At 39.8% G+C, this 17,032-nt stretch overlaps 1 protein-coding gene across 1 annotated transcript in view; it reads left to right on the top strand.

The window, feature by feature from the left end:
* Positions 1-17,032, top strand: part of ADCY7 (adenylate cyclase 7) — a 125,902-nt gene that overhangs the window by 56,922 nt on the left and 51,948 nt on the right. Inside the window, exons 3-5 of the mRNA XM_074968627.1 lie at positions 11,439-11,989; positions 13,178-13,387; positions 15,909-16,073. Coding sequence (XP_074824728.1) covers positions 11,819-11,989; positions 13,178-13,387; positions 15,909-16,073 — 546 coding nt within the window. The 5' untranslated portion in view covers positions 11,439-11,818. The remainder of the gene's footprint in view (positions 1-11,438; positions 11,990-13,177; positions 13,388-15,908; positions 16,074-17,032) is intronic.

The following is a 17,032-nucleotide window of genomic DNA, read 5'->3' as shown; positions in this document are numbered from 1 at the left end:
CCCTTATTCATAATTATCAGTTTACTTAAAGCCTATGATGGTAAATACAAAAATTAGGAAGTGGTTTTTAAGTAAAGATCATATGCAATAGAGAAACTGACCATTTTTGGGTTAATGGCCATAATATATATTTATGTAACTACTGTCATCTGGAATGATCAGAACATTTTGTATAAACTACTGTATATAAGAATACAAAAAAATCATTTCACTCATTGTCACTCTGGTATGTAAAACAGTAGATGTTAATAGCACCTAACACGGTAAGGAAGAGAATAAAAACAAATATCTTTTATCTATTTGAGTACTACAAACTCATGAATGCTTTAGATTTGCTGTGTAAATGCTTACAAAAACTGCGTAGGACAGAGTACAGTCTTTTTTTTCTTAGGCTATTTTTAATTTTATTTCTACAAGCCTGTAGTCATCTGCTTCTGCTAGTTGCTAACGGAGCAATTTTCAATTAACACTATATATAATTTGAATACTTCCGATTTTAAGAAGTATATGGTGACAAAGGTCTCAAGTTAAACAATTTTTTAGAATTACAACTGTGAATATCCACAAAACCAAGTTATATTAAATTTGAATGTTTACTTGTAACGCGTTTAGTAGTCTCACAGTTGTGGTTCTTAAAATTTAAACACATTTCCTAAGAATCTTGAAAATGTCCCATGATGTTTCATCCTGTCCTTTAGTTCACAGGCAATGGTGGTCTCAAATACACTTGTTTTGTCTACACTTCTGCCTACTTGTGAAATATTAAGTTTAATTATAAGACACACAAATATTTTGTAGTACTTGGACTTTTGTAAGGTATTTGTTTTAAAAGGTGGTACGAGGAAATGAATATGCTCTTAATGTGTAGGAAAATAGAAATAAATACTGAGTTCCCTAGGTTTCAGAGTGGTAGCTGTTAGTCTGTATCAGCAAAAACAATGAGGAGTCCTTGTGGCACTTCAGAGACTAACAAATTTATTTGGGAATAAGCTTTCGTGGGCTAAAACCCCCACCTGATGAAGTGGGTGCCCATGAAAGCTTATGCCCAAATAAATTTGTTAGTCTCTAAAGTGCCACAAGGACTCCTCGTTGTTTTTGAGTTCCCTAGGAATGCCTTCTCTTATGAGTAATTAGGTTTGCTTCATATGTGATTGTGAAGTGTCACGTAGGTAGCCATTCTGAAGGAATGAAGCAGGTTAACTTTTTTTAACAAAGCTTCTTGTCTGCACTACTGATAGCAGGTAAGCCACTAAATACAAAATAGGTATTCCTCACTACGCAATTTCGGATATGATTACTTAGGGTTGAGGTAACTGCAGGATGGGGTGCAAATGCTAACTCTAAAAGGAGGAGCACATCCTGATGTGAAGTCTTTTTAACACAATTGTTGCTTTCTGTGATGAGCTGCTACTAAAACAAATTCTGTATTGCAAAAATAAATTTTCATGAACTGATTCAGTTGTGGGTTTTAATAGCTTGTAGATGGTTACTTTTTCCTGAGGTTCACAGTTCATGTATTGATGTTCCTTTTCAATTAATTTTATTACTGCCTGTATGGGTTCCTGGATTTCTTTTGCTTTAACATCTGCTTGTGAGTAATTATAGTAGATAATCTTTATTATGGAAATAAATAGAAATTACTAAAGACGTTTCAGAAACACTGTAGTCATTACATTTGGACAAAACAAAAGAAAGGAGGAATGGAAATTTAAAACCATACTGTCTACCTTTTGAAACTATGGCAGCTAAAAATGGACAAACTGGTTCTGCTTTCTTTTGTGTTGTAGCTATTGAAAAAAATAGGTCAGCAAATCCTGCTTTACTTTGGTTCTTGTTTTCCTCTTTCAAAGATGAGATTTCACAGATTAGCTTTTAGAACACAAACAGAATAGTTTTGGGTGAGTGGGAACAAATTCTCAGCGGGTAAAGGCCCAGGCCCAGATGAAACAATGTGTGCACAGAAGTACATGTGTGATTACCGAGGCAGGTACTGTGAGTATGCACACAAACCATTCAGTGACTTCAAAACAAAGAACCAAACTGAAGCCTTTTCAGGCTCCCATTCTGAAGGGAGTTAGTTTGGCCAGTACCTGTCCTGTGTGTATAGCTCAGGTAGGGAGCTCTTAACCCTCCCCTTGTCTTCAGAGAACTGCCTCAGGGAGGGAGAGAAGAAATACCACCTCATGCCCAGCTCCTCTCAGAAGGGGCGGATGGGATTCTTGACCCACCTGCACATTGTGCTTCATCGCCAGGGGAGCAGAGGTAATGTGGTGGTGCCCCTGACCACCAGGTCTCTTCGCTATCCTTTATTATGGAGTTGGAGGTAGCACCTGGAAAATGCCACATGCTCTACAGACACAAGGAAGGAAGTCAGAGTCCCTGTCCCTAAGAGCATTCTGCTCTTGCCTGATCTTACTCTGATTTTCCACCCCACCAACCCTCGCTCTCTGTCTTGCCCTGCCCTGCATGTTTTGTTTTGGGAGAAGCTTGTGAGGATCCTCATTGCTGCCACAATCCAAGAGTAGGCTCTTCTGGGGTAGGCAGCCACCCATCTCCTGGTGTGACAGCACCTTAAATACTCCTTCCATTCCTGCTGTCCCTTTTTGGGCACTATGTCAAGGCAGAGATTCTGGAGTTTTCCCTTAGCTCAGTGCCCTGTGGAGTGTATATGTATATAGTGCTTAAAGTGACAGTGCAGGGAGACTGGGAAGAAGGTTTTCAATGGGCCTTCTGTTACTGGATTTGGGGGGGAAGGGTGTGGGGGGGGGAATGGTGGGCCTCCCACTCACTCCCAAACAAGATGTGAGTGAGAAGTGGGTAGCTTGCCTGCCCCCAGAAGATAATGGGGGCTGGTGAGAGTAGACCACCAGCCACTGCTTTTGACCTCAGATATGTCTGATAAGGTGGGGAGCCCAAGCCCTTTTGGGGTCTGGCAGGCATCTAGGGAGCAGAAAAGGATGAAAGGGAAATTGGTGGATGGACATCCTCACCTGTCCCCTTGTGGAAATAGCTAGGGGACTTGGGTGGAGCCTATTCAATTATTGTTTTGGAATACTGGCTTGCACAAAATGTGAACTCATCTTTGTTAGTTTCAAAACAATATGAGAGGCTGCTTGAGAAACCTCAGATCCCAGGGAGTTCACCCTTGACGTTTTGTGAGAGAGGTAATAATTCCAGGGTCAAAGGAAACTAGAGATAGCTCAGGACAGCTGACCAGACACACAAATTGATATTTTAGGGCACTGAATATAATCCTAATCTCATTGATTTCAGTAAGGCCAGGATTACATCCACTTTGTATAGACTGCTTCATTTATGCCGGCCATATTATATACACGCAAGGCAGTGCATTTCATAGTTGGAGGTGGCTGAAGCCCCTCTGCCCCCCCAAATGTTTTCTTGCTAGAAATGAATAAGGGGGCAGAGAGGGTCAAGAGCCACATGAGTCCTTTCAAGGTTAGTCACGCTAGCTGGGAAGAATGTTTGGTGTGCAAAATTTGATGCAACAAATTGATGATCAGCTCAGCACACATCTGAATCTATCTGAAACACTGTATGGATCCACTTAATGAAATATTAGACTGTCTTGGAAAATAAGGCTTCAGGGGGGAAGAAGCACTCTGTTCAGTCGCTCAGCAATATTATGAGAGGTGGCTGCTACCTGCAATATAAGTATCGTTCAGTAATCAATTGTTAGCTGTTAATTGGTTATATACTGAGCATTTTGTTCACTTTTGATTTTCACCAGGCTGAAGAGAGACAAAGGGTAAGAGTTCTTGCTGCTTTGGAGGAACATCAGTCAAACTCCTGAATCATGTTATCATACCATAAATTGATTCTGCTCTTGTCTCAGCCAAACTTTCTGCTTTTGCATTGATAAATGAATTGATCTGCGTGGTATGTGTTCCATACCAATTTTCCCTGTGAAGTGGCTCACATTTTCCTATATTTCTTGCAGCTCATTTAAGATGAGTAAAGAGGCCTCTTTTCATTTCAGAAAATGACTTGCTGAGTATTGTCCTCAATTTCACGTTTCTGTTGGTCTGTCCATAACTGTTGCTACCCATGCTCTGCAGTGTGGTCAGTCAGTTCTGTGACTGGTGAGTCCAGGCCCAGTCTTAAGAAAAATTTTGTGGTGACATGAAGCTCTATAGATGGTTTTAATAAGTCTGAGAACAAATGGGAGTCAATCTGTACCCAGCAGCCTGATTATAGTTTTACCTTTCCATTTGTTGCAACAGACCCCTCTGTCTTTGTAAAGTGGAGACACTACAGAGTTTCAGTGTTGGCTATTCTGACTTTGTCTACGCTAGAAGCGTTACAGTGGCGCAGCTATAGTGCATCTGGTGAAGACGCTCTATGCTGATGGGAGAGCGGGATAATTACTCCACCTGTGCAAGTGATGTTGGTGGGAAAGCGTCTCCCACCGACGTAGCGCTGCTGTGGACAGTTCTTAGGTCCCTGCCACTTGCCTTGCTCATGGAGGTGGCTTTTCCCACCCTGAACGCCGTAAGTTAGATCAACGTAAGTGGTAGTGTAGACCTGCCCTGTGAGTGAAAATGTAGGCCAGTCAGGAATAATCAAACCTCCATACTGAGTGAGATACAAAGATTGCAGATTACCGAGACTGATGTTTTAAAATATGAAAAGAGACTAAAAGAATTTCCTTTTAAGAACTTAGGTGAGCATCCTACAAATGGAACCTTAAAAAAAATCAGGAGAACTACACACACACAAGGTGCCTCCTGCATGTGCTTACTGTGGCTCTATTTAGTGTGCTTGTTGCTGTGTCAATCCCAGGATATTAGAGAGACAAGGTGGGTGAGGTGACCTCTTTTATTGGACAAACTTCTGTTGGAGAGAGAGACAAGCTTTTGCGCCGCATAGAACCCTTAGACTATGTGCTGCCTACTTACGCTAAACAATCTGTTCTATTTTGCATGTTAGCTGTGACGCCCGGAGTACCTTTCCCAGACTCAAAGAAGAGTTCTGTATGGCTCGAAAACTTGTCTCTCTCACCATCAGAAGTTGGTCTAATAAAAGATATAACCTCATCTCCCTTGACTCTCTAGTATGGCTCTAGTTGAAGCAAACTGGTTTCCATTAAAAATTTAGTCTGATGCTACTTGTATTGGTTCCCATTGTAGACTCGGAGCCGCCAATGTGATATGGCCGTGAAAAAAGCTAATGCGGTCTTGGGATGCATCAGGCGAGGTATTTCCAGTAGAGCTAAGGAGGTGTTAGTACCGTTATACAAGGCACCGGTGAGACCTCATCTGGAATGCTGTGTGCAGTTCTGGTCTCCCATGTTTAAGAAGGATGAATTCAAACTGGAACAGGTACAGAGAAGGGCTACTAGGATGATCCGAGGAATGGAAAACATGTCTTATGAAAGGAGACTCAAAGAGCTTGGCTTGTTTAGCCTAACCAAAAGAAGGCTGAGGGGAGATATGATTGCTCTCTATGAATATACCAGAGGGATAAATACCAGGGAGGGAGGGGAATTATTTACACTCAGTACCAATGTAGACACAAGAACAAATGAATATAAACTGGCCATCAGGAAGTTTAGACTTGAAATTAGACGAAGGTTTCTAACCATCAGAGGAGTGAAGTTCTGGAACAGCCTTCCAAGGGGAACAGTGGGGGCAAAAGACATATCTGGCTTCAAGACTAAACTTGATAAGTTTATGGAGGGGTGGTATGATGGGATAGCCTAATTTTGGCAATTAATTGATCTTTGACTATTAGTGGTAAATAGGCCCAATGGCTTGTGATGGGATGTTAGATGGGGTGGGATCTGAGTTACTACAGAGAATTCTTTCCTGGGTGTCTGGCTGGTGAGTCTTGCCCACATGCTCAGGGTTTAGCTGATCGCCATATTTGGGGTCGGGAAGGAATTTTTCTCCAGGGCCGATTGGCAGAGGCCCTGGGGTTTTTTCACCTTCCTCTGCAGCGTGGGGCACTGGTCACTTGCTGGAGGATTCTCTGCACCTTGAAGTCTTTAAACCACTATTTGAGGACTTCAGTAGCTCAGACATAGGTTACGGGTTTGTTACAGGAGTGGGTGGGTGAGATTCTGTGGCCTGCATTGTGCAGGAGGTCAGACTAGATGCTCATAATGGTCCCTTCTGACCTTAAAGTCTATGATTCTATTATTCCTTCCCCCACTAACTTAGGGAGCAGGTTCTATGGATGTAGCAAGCTTTACTCTTCTGTTCTGGATTGGAAAGAATCTTGTAGCCTTGTAAAGAGAGTCTTTCTTTTCCTTTCATTATCTGTGCATCCGTTATGTGCTATAATCTCAGTGGCCTAGTTTCTTTACTTGGCCTAAATTATCACCACACTAACTGGCGTATACAGTTGACTACAGAGCCCACACAGGTCTTGGCCAAGTTGCTGTCACTGGTACTGTAAAGACACTCTTGCACTGTTCTGTGGTGTGACTCCTAACCCTCCCTACTGTTTTTTTTTTTTTATACATATGTATTAACCTAGAGGTTAGTAACATATTATTCCTGCTCCAGTCCAACCCATTTAAATACAGCTTTTCTATCAGCTGCTACTCTTGTGATGGAGGAATGGGCCACCCTCAGCACCGTGGCTTCTTCTCAGTGGCCTGGTGGTCAGGATTTGGCACGTCAGCTGCAGTGGAGCTTGGGTTTGATTTACCATCAAACAGCCAGTGGTGCTGCTGGGAGGTTGGTTATTTGTGAATATTTTACTGTGACACAGGTCCCAGGTTCAAGTCTGCAGAACCATGGCTGGAAAAATGAAAGTTTGTAACATGAGCTCTCAAAATGATGCTGATATACAAACATCCTTGGATGTGTAAACAAGGGTGTAGTGAGTGGGAGTAGGGAGGTGATTTTACCTTTTTGTGTGCCATTGGTGAGACCAATAAAGGAATACTGCATGCACAGTTCTTAAAAAGATGTTGAAAAACTGGAGAGGATAAAGAAAAGAGCCTCAAAAATGATTCAAGGACTGGAGAAAATGCCTTACAGTGAGGGGCTTAAAGAGTTCAAACAGTTTAGGTTATCAAACAGCAGATCGAGAGGTGACTTGATGACTGTGTATAAGAACTTTCACAGGGAGAAAATTCCAGGTATTAAATGGCTCTTTAAACTAGTGGAGAAAGACCGAACAAGAATGACTAGCTGGAAGCTGAAGCCAGGGAAATAAGTAAGGCACAGATTTTTAATAGTGAAGGTGTTGAACCATTGGAACAAACTATCCAGGGAAGTGTTGAATAATTGACCTGGATGCTTTCAAATAGAGACCGGATGCATTTCTAGAAGTTATACTTTAGCCAAACACTAGTTATTGGGCTCAATAGAGTGGTAATGGGGTGAGATTTAATGACCTGTGATATACAGGAGGTCAGATGAGATGATCTTATGGTCCCTTCTGTCCTTTAAAGTCTATGAAACTATAGGTGTAATTTACTAGATAACTGTATGTGTGTATGTGTATATGTGATAGGAGGATGCGCAAAGGAGGCAATTAGGCCTTTGATCAGCAAAGCACTTAAGCATCTGCTTAATTTCAAGCTTATGCTGAAGTCCCATTGAGTGGGAAAAGCTGTTTGTTTGTTGTCTGTTATTTCCCGGTTCAGTAAGTTCGAGAAAAGAATCATAAACTGAAAATATAGGAGGACTGATGAATTGCCCAGCAAAGAAACATAACCAGAACTTTGAAAATGTGGAGCTTCCAGGTGGATTTTTTTATACTTTCCATTGGGCTTTAAGAGGGATTATTGTAAGTAGCCATGACATGATATGTAGGTAATTTCCTAGTGTCAGGGCTGAAATTGGGATGAATAATGCTAGGTCAACAACTCATTACTTTTAATTTTGTTGAGTGGAATCTTAGTGTTTACTGTAATTATCTGCACAAATTCCACATTTCTGAATGGGAGAAACCTCCCTCAAAATTTAGTGTGAAATACAAACCACTCTAACTAGAGTGGTACCTATAAAGGATTATGTATGAGTCATTACAGCAGTGTTTGTGTTGTATTTCCTCAGACACTGGAGTAATTACTGAAATTATTGTACAATAAACCTGCTTATTTTGATAGTGCTTTACAGCCCCATTCCACAATCTGGCTGTTCAGTAAAACTAATTTATCACATGTACCTGTAGCGAGTGTGTATTAATAATGTTGTTCATTCCATGCCAGCTGTAGTGTTCTGAATCATCAAACTTATACTGGAAATTTTAACAGATCTCTGTTTGTAGAAAAGTTGACATAAGCTGCTTACCATTAGCAGAGAGAGAGAAAAATGTAAAAATGATAGAACTTTTTCACAGTGTGTACAATCTCTGTCACGTTTGCTGTTCAGAGCACATTTTATCAAAGCATGTAACCTAACAGAATTTTTTTTAAAAAGGGGGTAGGGTGGGGTTTCGATGCACATGAATAAAAATAGTATCTGCTGTATGCTAGCAGGCATTAAAAACAACCAGGGCTATCTGTACTCAAGCTTCAGATCATAAACTGATCACTAGCAGTTCAGAACACATTGTGTGGGAAATTTCTGTCAGTTCCATTATAGGAATTGTCACCTTCCACTGAGAAATACAGTATAAGCTATAGTTGGAGAAGGCATATTGGGGTAATTGTATATTGCATCTCTTCTAACAATTGCGTGACTCACAAATGCACTCATCTACTCTCTTGTGTTGAGAAAAATCTGTTACCATATTTCAAAATATTTGGCCTGATAAATTGTCGTTCTTTGACAGTACCAAAGGAGGGCAGGGGCAAGGCACAAGACTCGGGGCTGAATTACCCATATCAGTTTATTCTCAAAACCCGTTGTGCTGTCATTATTTATTTGGTAGCTCAAGAAAAAGTAGATGTGCATTTACAGATTTATATTTATATATTACGTCTGTGAGAGAGTGAAATGTGGCATCGTGTGCATATATAAAAAAATCACTTCCCTGCCCCCTTCAGTTTGATTTTGAAAGATGCCTTCAAAACTACATCCACAGAATTTGCAAATGGACCAATGTGTATATGCAAATAGGTATCTGTGAGCTTACTAATTTGGAGGCTTTTTAAAACTTGTCCCTTATGGTAAACCAGGTTTTGACAATTACAGTTATAAATGTAATTTGTTTTTTCCTAAAAATGACTTCCTTTCATTTGCAAAGTGTGTGTATAAATGTTGTTGTTTTATGATGTTTGATAGGAATCACTTTTTTTATTATTCACAACCATTCACAATCCAATATATTCTGTTCTTCTACCTTGTCTTCTTGTTTTGTAAGTAATGCAGATTCACAGAACATTGTGGGCAAGTGCTCAACGTGTTTGTCAATGGGAGTTTCATACTTGCTACAATTGCAGGATTGAGCCTTCTGCTTTCACCTGAGGCTAATGTCTGGAAAATTCACTTGTTAATGGGGAACGTTCTAGAATTTCGTTATATTGGTGTAGTCTAAATCTTTTGGTATGGTTTAAAAAAAGAAAAAAGCCCCAGCACCATCTCCAGTTGTAATGTGTCCACTGTGTCTGCATGTGGTTAAACAGTTTGTCACTTGAAAGTAACTGATTTAAGTTGGCTTTTCAGCAAGTTTTCTTGTATCAGGCCATACCTTTTGGGAGAAAAGCCAAGATTAGAACACCATGGTGATGGTAATCTAACAGTAAGAAAGCTGTAATTATTTTATCAAGTCCTAATAAAACATTTTTTGAAATCCTGTTTCTCACACTTCACTGGCTCTTTTTAAAAAAGTCTCCCCTGTCATAGAATGAACTATATTCAAGCAGCTATTTGAAAATCATCAGTCATTACTAGTTAACAGTGTAACTTATCCCTTAATGTTCATTGTTACCTTAACATGGCTGTTGCCATAGAAATAGTATAAATTAGATGTGAAAGACCTGTTTTTTTGGTTTCTGTTTTTAAACAAATCTGTGCTTTAAATATTAGTGTAGTAGGTTTTGGTTTTGACAGCTATACTTTGTTCCTATTTTATTTTTTGTTTCATATTTGTAAGGAGGTAAATTTAATTTAAAGAAAATTTAAGTTAGGGTTTTTTATTAGGTTTCAAAAATCAATGGAATACCAACAAGATAGTGTGAATAAAAATGAAATTGTCTGTACGTGTTGGGCCATATCATACTCTCAGTTTTAGGCAGAAATTTCCATGGATTCGGGGAGCTCTCCTTAAAAACTGATAATCTAGTATGTCCTGTTGCTTTTAACAAGAAGAAACAAAGCTGCTTCAGTCTGAGTAAACTATTACATATTTAAGGTTCCAGGGAATTTTTCCTGAATAGGAATGCAGGATTGGGTCCTTCAATTAGCAAGAACTGAAATCAGTTTTTAGCACTGATCAGGAATATTTTAAAGTACTGATTTCAAATGACCACCACTGTTATATTGAGTAGTTGCTTCCTCTACAAGCTGTTAAATCTATTTTAATGGGACTGCGAGAGGAGTAAGATATCGCTTTTAAGCGTGGCAAAATCCAGCCCAAAGGGACTGTGCGTTTTACTTATTTGTGCTCTTTCTGCTATTTAAGTGAAGGTACTGTGATTTATGCACACATCTTTAAATCCATGTTATGCAGACTTGTAAAATGGGGAAACTCTCTGCAAAGAAATCATGGTAGTGTTTTGGAAAGTAAGTAATCTGATCCTTGGAAAGACCCATTTTGTTAATTTTGGGTGGGAAGAAATAATTTGGGGTACAGAGGCGAATTTCAGACATTGTTTTGGCTTTAAACAGCCAGTTTTTAAACATGAATATATTCCTCATTTTTAGTATGACCAATACATGATTCTATTATATAGTTAATATCCTTTTGTAACTGAATATCAAAGTCAAATATATTAGCCTATCAAAATATTAAATATGCAAGAGTAGTATTCTACTGCACTGTTCAATTTATTCTGCCTATTTCAATCTCAGAAGAATTCGGCATGTCTGTATGTCAATTTCAAAATTAAGCTTTTATTAGAGGTGGGTGGGGCGGGGGGAGCAAACTTCTACACAGCGTTGGTCACTTCTCTTGCCATTTTTGATTGCTTGGACCATCTTCCCCTACCATTTGCAACTGCATAATGTGCCTGTGGCATCTGCAGCAATTGCTCATGTGGGAATGTAACATTAGAAAAGTATTAAATATATTTTTAGCTTCTTTTAAGTGTTTCAATGGCTAGAAAAAGGTGAGCCGGCACCATATGTCCAGCTTTAGCAAGTGCTCCATGGATCACCGTTTGAGACCCACTGCTTTAGAGTTTGTATGTTATGTTAAATAGAAAGTAATAAATGTTGCAGGACTGTTATGCCTAATTCTCATGGCTAAGGAATATTTTTTATCCCCTTGTTAAAGGTCATTTACAGTGAGGTTTTCTCAGAAAAAAAATCCATCCACTTAACTGAAGCCTTATTTTTAATCATGCTTTCTCTCCACAGAGTTTATCCCATGAAAAAGCACCCGAAGGGAATTGCTGACAGCTTGTGGAAGGGAGTTACAGTGATTGTGGCAAAATAAAACCTCGACAGCAGCAGCACAAGTATCAATCTAGCTAGAAAAAACTTGCATGGAGCTGTTGAAGAGTAGGATGTGGCTCTGCAGAGGAGGGCTCTTCCCTTTCGTTTATATTGAGATCTGAACTTTATGCTCATGAGGAGACGCGCAAGTTCAGAATGTGAGTCACACAGTGTGGTCAAGCAAGTCAGAACCAAGGGCTACCTTAGAAGACAGAAGTGCTCTTGAAAGAAGGATAGACCTATCTTTGCTTTGTTGTCATCACTGGGAACTGAGAGAGAAGTCAAAGCCAAACTGGAATAAAATGCCAGCTAAGGGCAAATACTTCTTTAATGAAAATGAAGACTGCAAGATAACAGATCCACTTTATGAGAAGTATCGCTACACGAGCCAGCAGCATCCGCTGCTTCTCCTGCTGCTCTTCATTGCAATTACTTTCTGTATTACGCTAATTATAATATTCTTTGTCATGCATGTGAGTATAACCAGGGTTCTCAGTTTGTACTGTACATTGTGTGAGGTCAGAAGGAACTTGTATCAAAGCTCACAGAAACTCACTGGGCACATGTTTCATTGGGCTAGAATGGTGTAACCCTTACTTCAGGTTAGTGGTAGCTGTGTCCATGGGAGTACCAGCATTTTGTGTGTGTGTAAATTCTAATTCCAGATTCAAGAATATGAATGTTTTTAAAAGTACAGCAAACTAAAATGTGAAATAACAGATGGGTTCCTTGGTTATGATTTCCAGTGATTGATTTTGTAGGTGGCAGTTTTTAGAGTTTAATTGTTTGGAAAAAAACTATTATGGAAATTCTTTTGGGATGGAAACAGTAAAATTGTTAAGTTAGCTGGGAGTGAGATCACTTTGCTATGTGATAGATCCAAGTTTATGGAATTACTGCTTGTGGGGGGTTAGGAAAAATACATTGTGACAAAATCTATATGTGAACAGGCTACCAGAATCGTTTGCTGGCAAATTAATCATTTGCTGGCTAATTAACTAAATAGATGTAGGGTTTGGAAAGAGTGTCTGCTTTTCTTAAATAGAACCAAAGAGTCAAATTCACAGGTAGTAAAAAGGAAAAGATGGGTGATAAAAGGGCTGGTAAATCTCCCTGTCACTTTTTAACACTCCTCTTCAAGTGCAGGTTGAATCAGGTCTTCAGAACTGAGGACCTAGACAGCGTACCCATGATTTGTGGTTCTTCTAGAGGGAAGTTTGTTGAATTTTTCCAATCATACTCTCCCTCCCCTCTTGTTCTTACAAATAACAGTAGTAATGACTTAACAATTTTCTTTAATTTTAACATAATTTAATAGAAAAACTATGCTCTGTAAGTATTAGATATTAATAAAAAATGTTGTTGGTGTAATGGATGGCATTCCCCAATATTAGCAGGTGAAAGTGCAGAAATAAATTGGGGTGTTTTTTCTTTTAGTTTTAATAGGGATTTTTCTGTTCCTGGGATTTGAAAACATGCATGGTCCCACATATAACATGACAGAAAGTACATCTGCATAAACATTGCTGTAGGAATAGCTTTTCATCTCTAATGTAATATGGTGACATCATAGTTGCATGGGTGACATTAGACACACAATTCGGTTTTGCACTTATTAAAAGGAAAGTACAGTACTAACAACACTTTTGTTCTGCTTTTAGCAGGAACCACGTCATCATCTTGCTTTCATTATTACAGTATGTACTGCTCTTGTAATATTTGCAGTCATGTACTTGCTTGTATGCATTGAATCCTTATTTCGGAGATGGCTGAAATTATTTGGGATTTTGATTTGGATCTGCTTCCTGACCATAGGATATGTGTCAGTTTTTGGAACGGGAGATAGCTTTTCAGTCTATGCATGGGAACAGGTATGTATTTCCAGTTTGATGCACTTACATTTAGAAGTGGTAATCAGTATATATTTGTTCTTAAAATTGTAATTCTATAATATTTATTCAATTCGTTTTAAGTTTACTTCTTCCCCAAACCAGTTATATTGGATTACAGGATAACACTTTTTGTTAAAGTCTGTCTGTCCCTGATCCTGCAAAAACTATGTGCATTCACATTGGCTTCACTGGGACTACTCCACACAGTGTGTGTAAAATTAAGCATATGCCGAAGTCTTTGTAAGCTCTTGGCCTTATGCTTTTAATTTAAATTACCCAAATAAAAATGTTTTACTTGTCATGAATGTACCTTAAAAGTAAATTATTTCTTCCATAATTCTCAGTGTTTTGATTCTCAGGGTGCTGATTGGGGTCCTGACTACAAAGTGGTGTTCAAGTAATTTAAAAAAAAAAAACCCCTTTCTAGCTGGGTGTGCTGAATGAAAGTGTTTTAAAATCCAGTAGAGAGGGTGAAGTGAACAATAAGAACTAACGACCCATCCGGGCATTGCGGGGTGCGGCTGGAGTTGATGACTTGGTATCTGCGACCAGAAAACTGACAATTTTATGAAGCCAAAAAGTGATAACCTGTAGGAAACTCCTCCTAAGCTCTGATAACATAAGCAGAGCAGGTTTTTTTTTTTTAAGAAAAGAAAAATGACTTTTTATCTAATGATACTGACCCTTCCCACCCGCCCATCCTTTTCTGAATAATGAAAATTAGAAATGATCTACTAGACAATCAGAATGTGATTTCCATTATGACTGATGTCCAGCCCAGTGATATGTTGACTGCAGACTTCAGCTACTGCAGCTGTACAAGAGTTAAAGGTAGCAGCATGTATACCGGGGTGGGCAAACTTTTTGGCCTGAGGGCCACGTCGGGGTTGCAAAACTTTACAGAAGGTCGGTAGGGAAGGCTGTGCCCCCCAAACAGCCTGGACCCCACCCCCTATCTGCCCCCTCCCACTTCCTGCCCCCTGACTGCCCCCCTCAGAACCCCCGACCCATCAAACCCCCCACGCCCCCTCCCCTTGTCTCCTGACCGCCCCCTCCCGGGACCCTACCCCCTATCCAATCCCCCTGCTCCCAGTCCCCTGACTGCCCTGACCCCTATCCAGGACCGGCGGGCTAGAGCACTGGCGGTGTGGCAAGGTGAGGTGATGCTGTGGTGGAGAGGGGAACAGCAGGGGAGGGGCCAGGGGTAGCCTCCCCAGCTGGGAGCTCAGGGGCCGGGCAGGACAGTCTGGCAGGCTGGATGTGGCCTGCGGGCTGTAGTTTGCCCACCTCTGATGTATACTATAAAGCCATAGATCCTCAGGTTTATTGCTTAAATTGCCTCTGGTGAGACTTGGCCTTCAAAATCATTCTACTTAGAAGTGAAATTTTAATACAAAATTTATGGGGAGAATCTCATCTCAGACATGGGGGAAATTATTTTAATTGTTCAGGGTTGTTGGGTTTTTTTGCTCCTGTAACTAAACAAAGGTCTGGCTTTGCTTCTTTAAATGCTGCAAGACATAATGTGGGTTGATATCTTTGACTTTTTTTTTTTTCTTTTTTCAATGTGAAGACCATATTATAAGAGGTCAGCTGGAACAGGAATTTTCTGCCTTTCACCTTCCGATGTGACTTTAAGTACTATCTTTGGTCACAAGTGAAGCTTGTGTGTTTCCTTATCTGGTCTTCGTTTGTCCATGTTACAAAACCATCATATGGTATTTAGAATTTGCCATGAGTGAGAATCTCCCCAAAGGAGGCTGATGTCTGGAAACCACAGGAAGCTGGGGTTGAAGTGAAGCGGGAGAGCTGAGTGGGTAGTCTTGCAGTGTGTCTGTCACAGTACTTGACTCAAGTATTATGAGGCCCCATATATAGGTACCACCGGCTATAACAGAAATCCATAAATATGGATTTAATGATAGACTTTAATAGTGCCTTCTGAGCCATTATGCTTTAGCAGGCCAATGGACATCTGTAAACTCTTTAACCGTGCCTTCAAATGTATGTTTATATGCAGTAGTGATTACTCTGTTGTATCAGCTCCATGAAGGATTATTTGATTTTCGGGTCAATAAAATATCAAGCAAATAAACACACGCAAGCTGTTTTGGTATTAACATTATAATAAGAACTTAAAGCACTTGGGAAGTTTGAAATTGAAGGAGGTAGCTCCATCCTTGCTTTGTACTGTTCTTGATACATAATTCAGATGTAAGTTATGTCATATGATGTCTGCAGTATATCTGCACCTTTACCAAAGGAGAATGAGACAAATTAAGGGTCAAGTGTCCTCTTTAAGCAACTGGTTTGGCTACATTTGTATTATAACTTTATCCAGTTTCCTCAAAGCTTTTATGAACACTACACTCCTTGTGATTTTAACTGTTCCATTGAAATGCCAGTGCTAGAGGATGCAGCCTGAAGAAAAGTCAGAATGCTTATGTTTTCCCCCTTGCTCTGGCACCTAATAACAGATTTGCCCTTTTTCTCTTTAAAGGTGCCATTCTTCCTGTTCATAATCTTCACAGTTTACACCATGTTACCCTTTGGGATGAGAGATGCTGTCATCATCAGCATCCTTTCTGCAGTGTCCCATATTGTATCCCTAAGCATTACAGTGACACGAAGTCCTGACTCAGGCCAACAACTCATTACATTTCAGGTAAGGAAATGCTATTTGTTAGAATATTCAAATGTCATAGGCAGCATTTCCAATAGAACTGGGCACAAACCGCAAAGTTCAGCTATGGATGCAAGCTTCCACTTAGTTCAAGGGTTTGGGTCCACCTCGTACACAAGGAAAACTTAACTTCGGGATAGCTACATGAAAAAATCCACACCCCTCAGAGCCATAGCTATACTGATGTAAGCCCCGGTGTAGACAGCGCTAGGTTGACAGAAGAATTCTTCCATTACCTAGCTATCACCTGTCAGGGCGGTGGGTCATCTACGGCTGTGGGAGAAGCCCGCCCGTTGACATAGGTAGTGTCTACACTGAAGTGCTACAGCAGCGGCGCTGTATCATTTTAAATGTAGACATGCCTTCCTTTGCACACTTCACTAAAAGGAATGGCAAATGATACCCATTGGTAAATACTTACTTTTTATGTACAATGCATATCTATTTTTTCAACACAAATGAGGAGACAGAAAACGAAAGGGACGACCAATTTTAAAAAATAATCTTGGGACAACATTAAGAACAACATTTTAAAAAATAATGAAAGGTATTTCTGTTAGCATTATGATTTCTAGACTATTATGAAACAGCATCATGTTTAAGGTGTCTTTGATCATAGACCCTCGGGAGATAGGAAAAGTACAACTTTACGTGTAGTTTAGTTGCTTTCATTCCATGGTTTTAGAAAGTATGCTGCAGCCTTCAGGGAGGATTTTACAATTGAAAAAAAAAATCACTCAAGTTACTTGAGTGTATTTAGTAGCAGAACAAGTCTATCAAATGAAATTCCCTTTTTGAATGAATGAAATATTTTTATTAGTGATTGGAACAAATGCACTGGCGTCCCCTAAAACTGAATGCTGTACCTTTTTTGTGATAAAATTGTATCTAGACCAGTGGTTCTCAAACTGTGGGTCAGGACCCCAAAGTGGGTCACAACC

Source organism: Natator depressus, chromosome 12 (genome assembly GCF_965152275.1).
Source record: "Natator depressus isolate rNatDep1 chromosome 12, rNatDep2.hap1, whole genome shotgun sequence".
Lineage (NCBI taxonomy): Eukaryota > Metazoa > Chordata > Testudines > Cheloniidae > Natator > Natator depressus.
The sequence above is the reverse complement of the archived record's forward strand: the minus strand, read 5'-3'. Positions and strand labels throughout refer to the sequence as shown.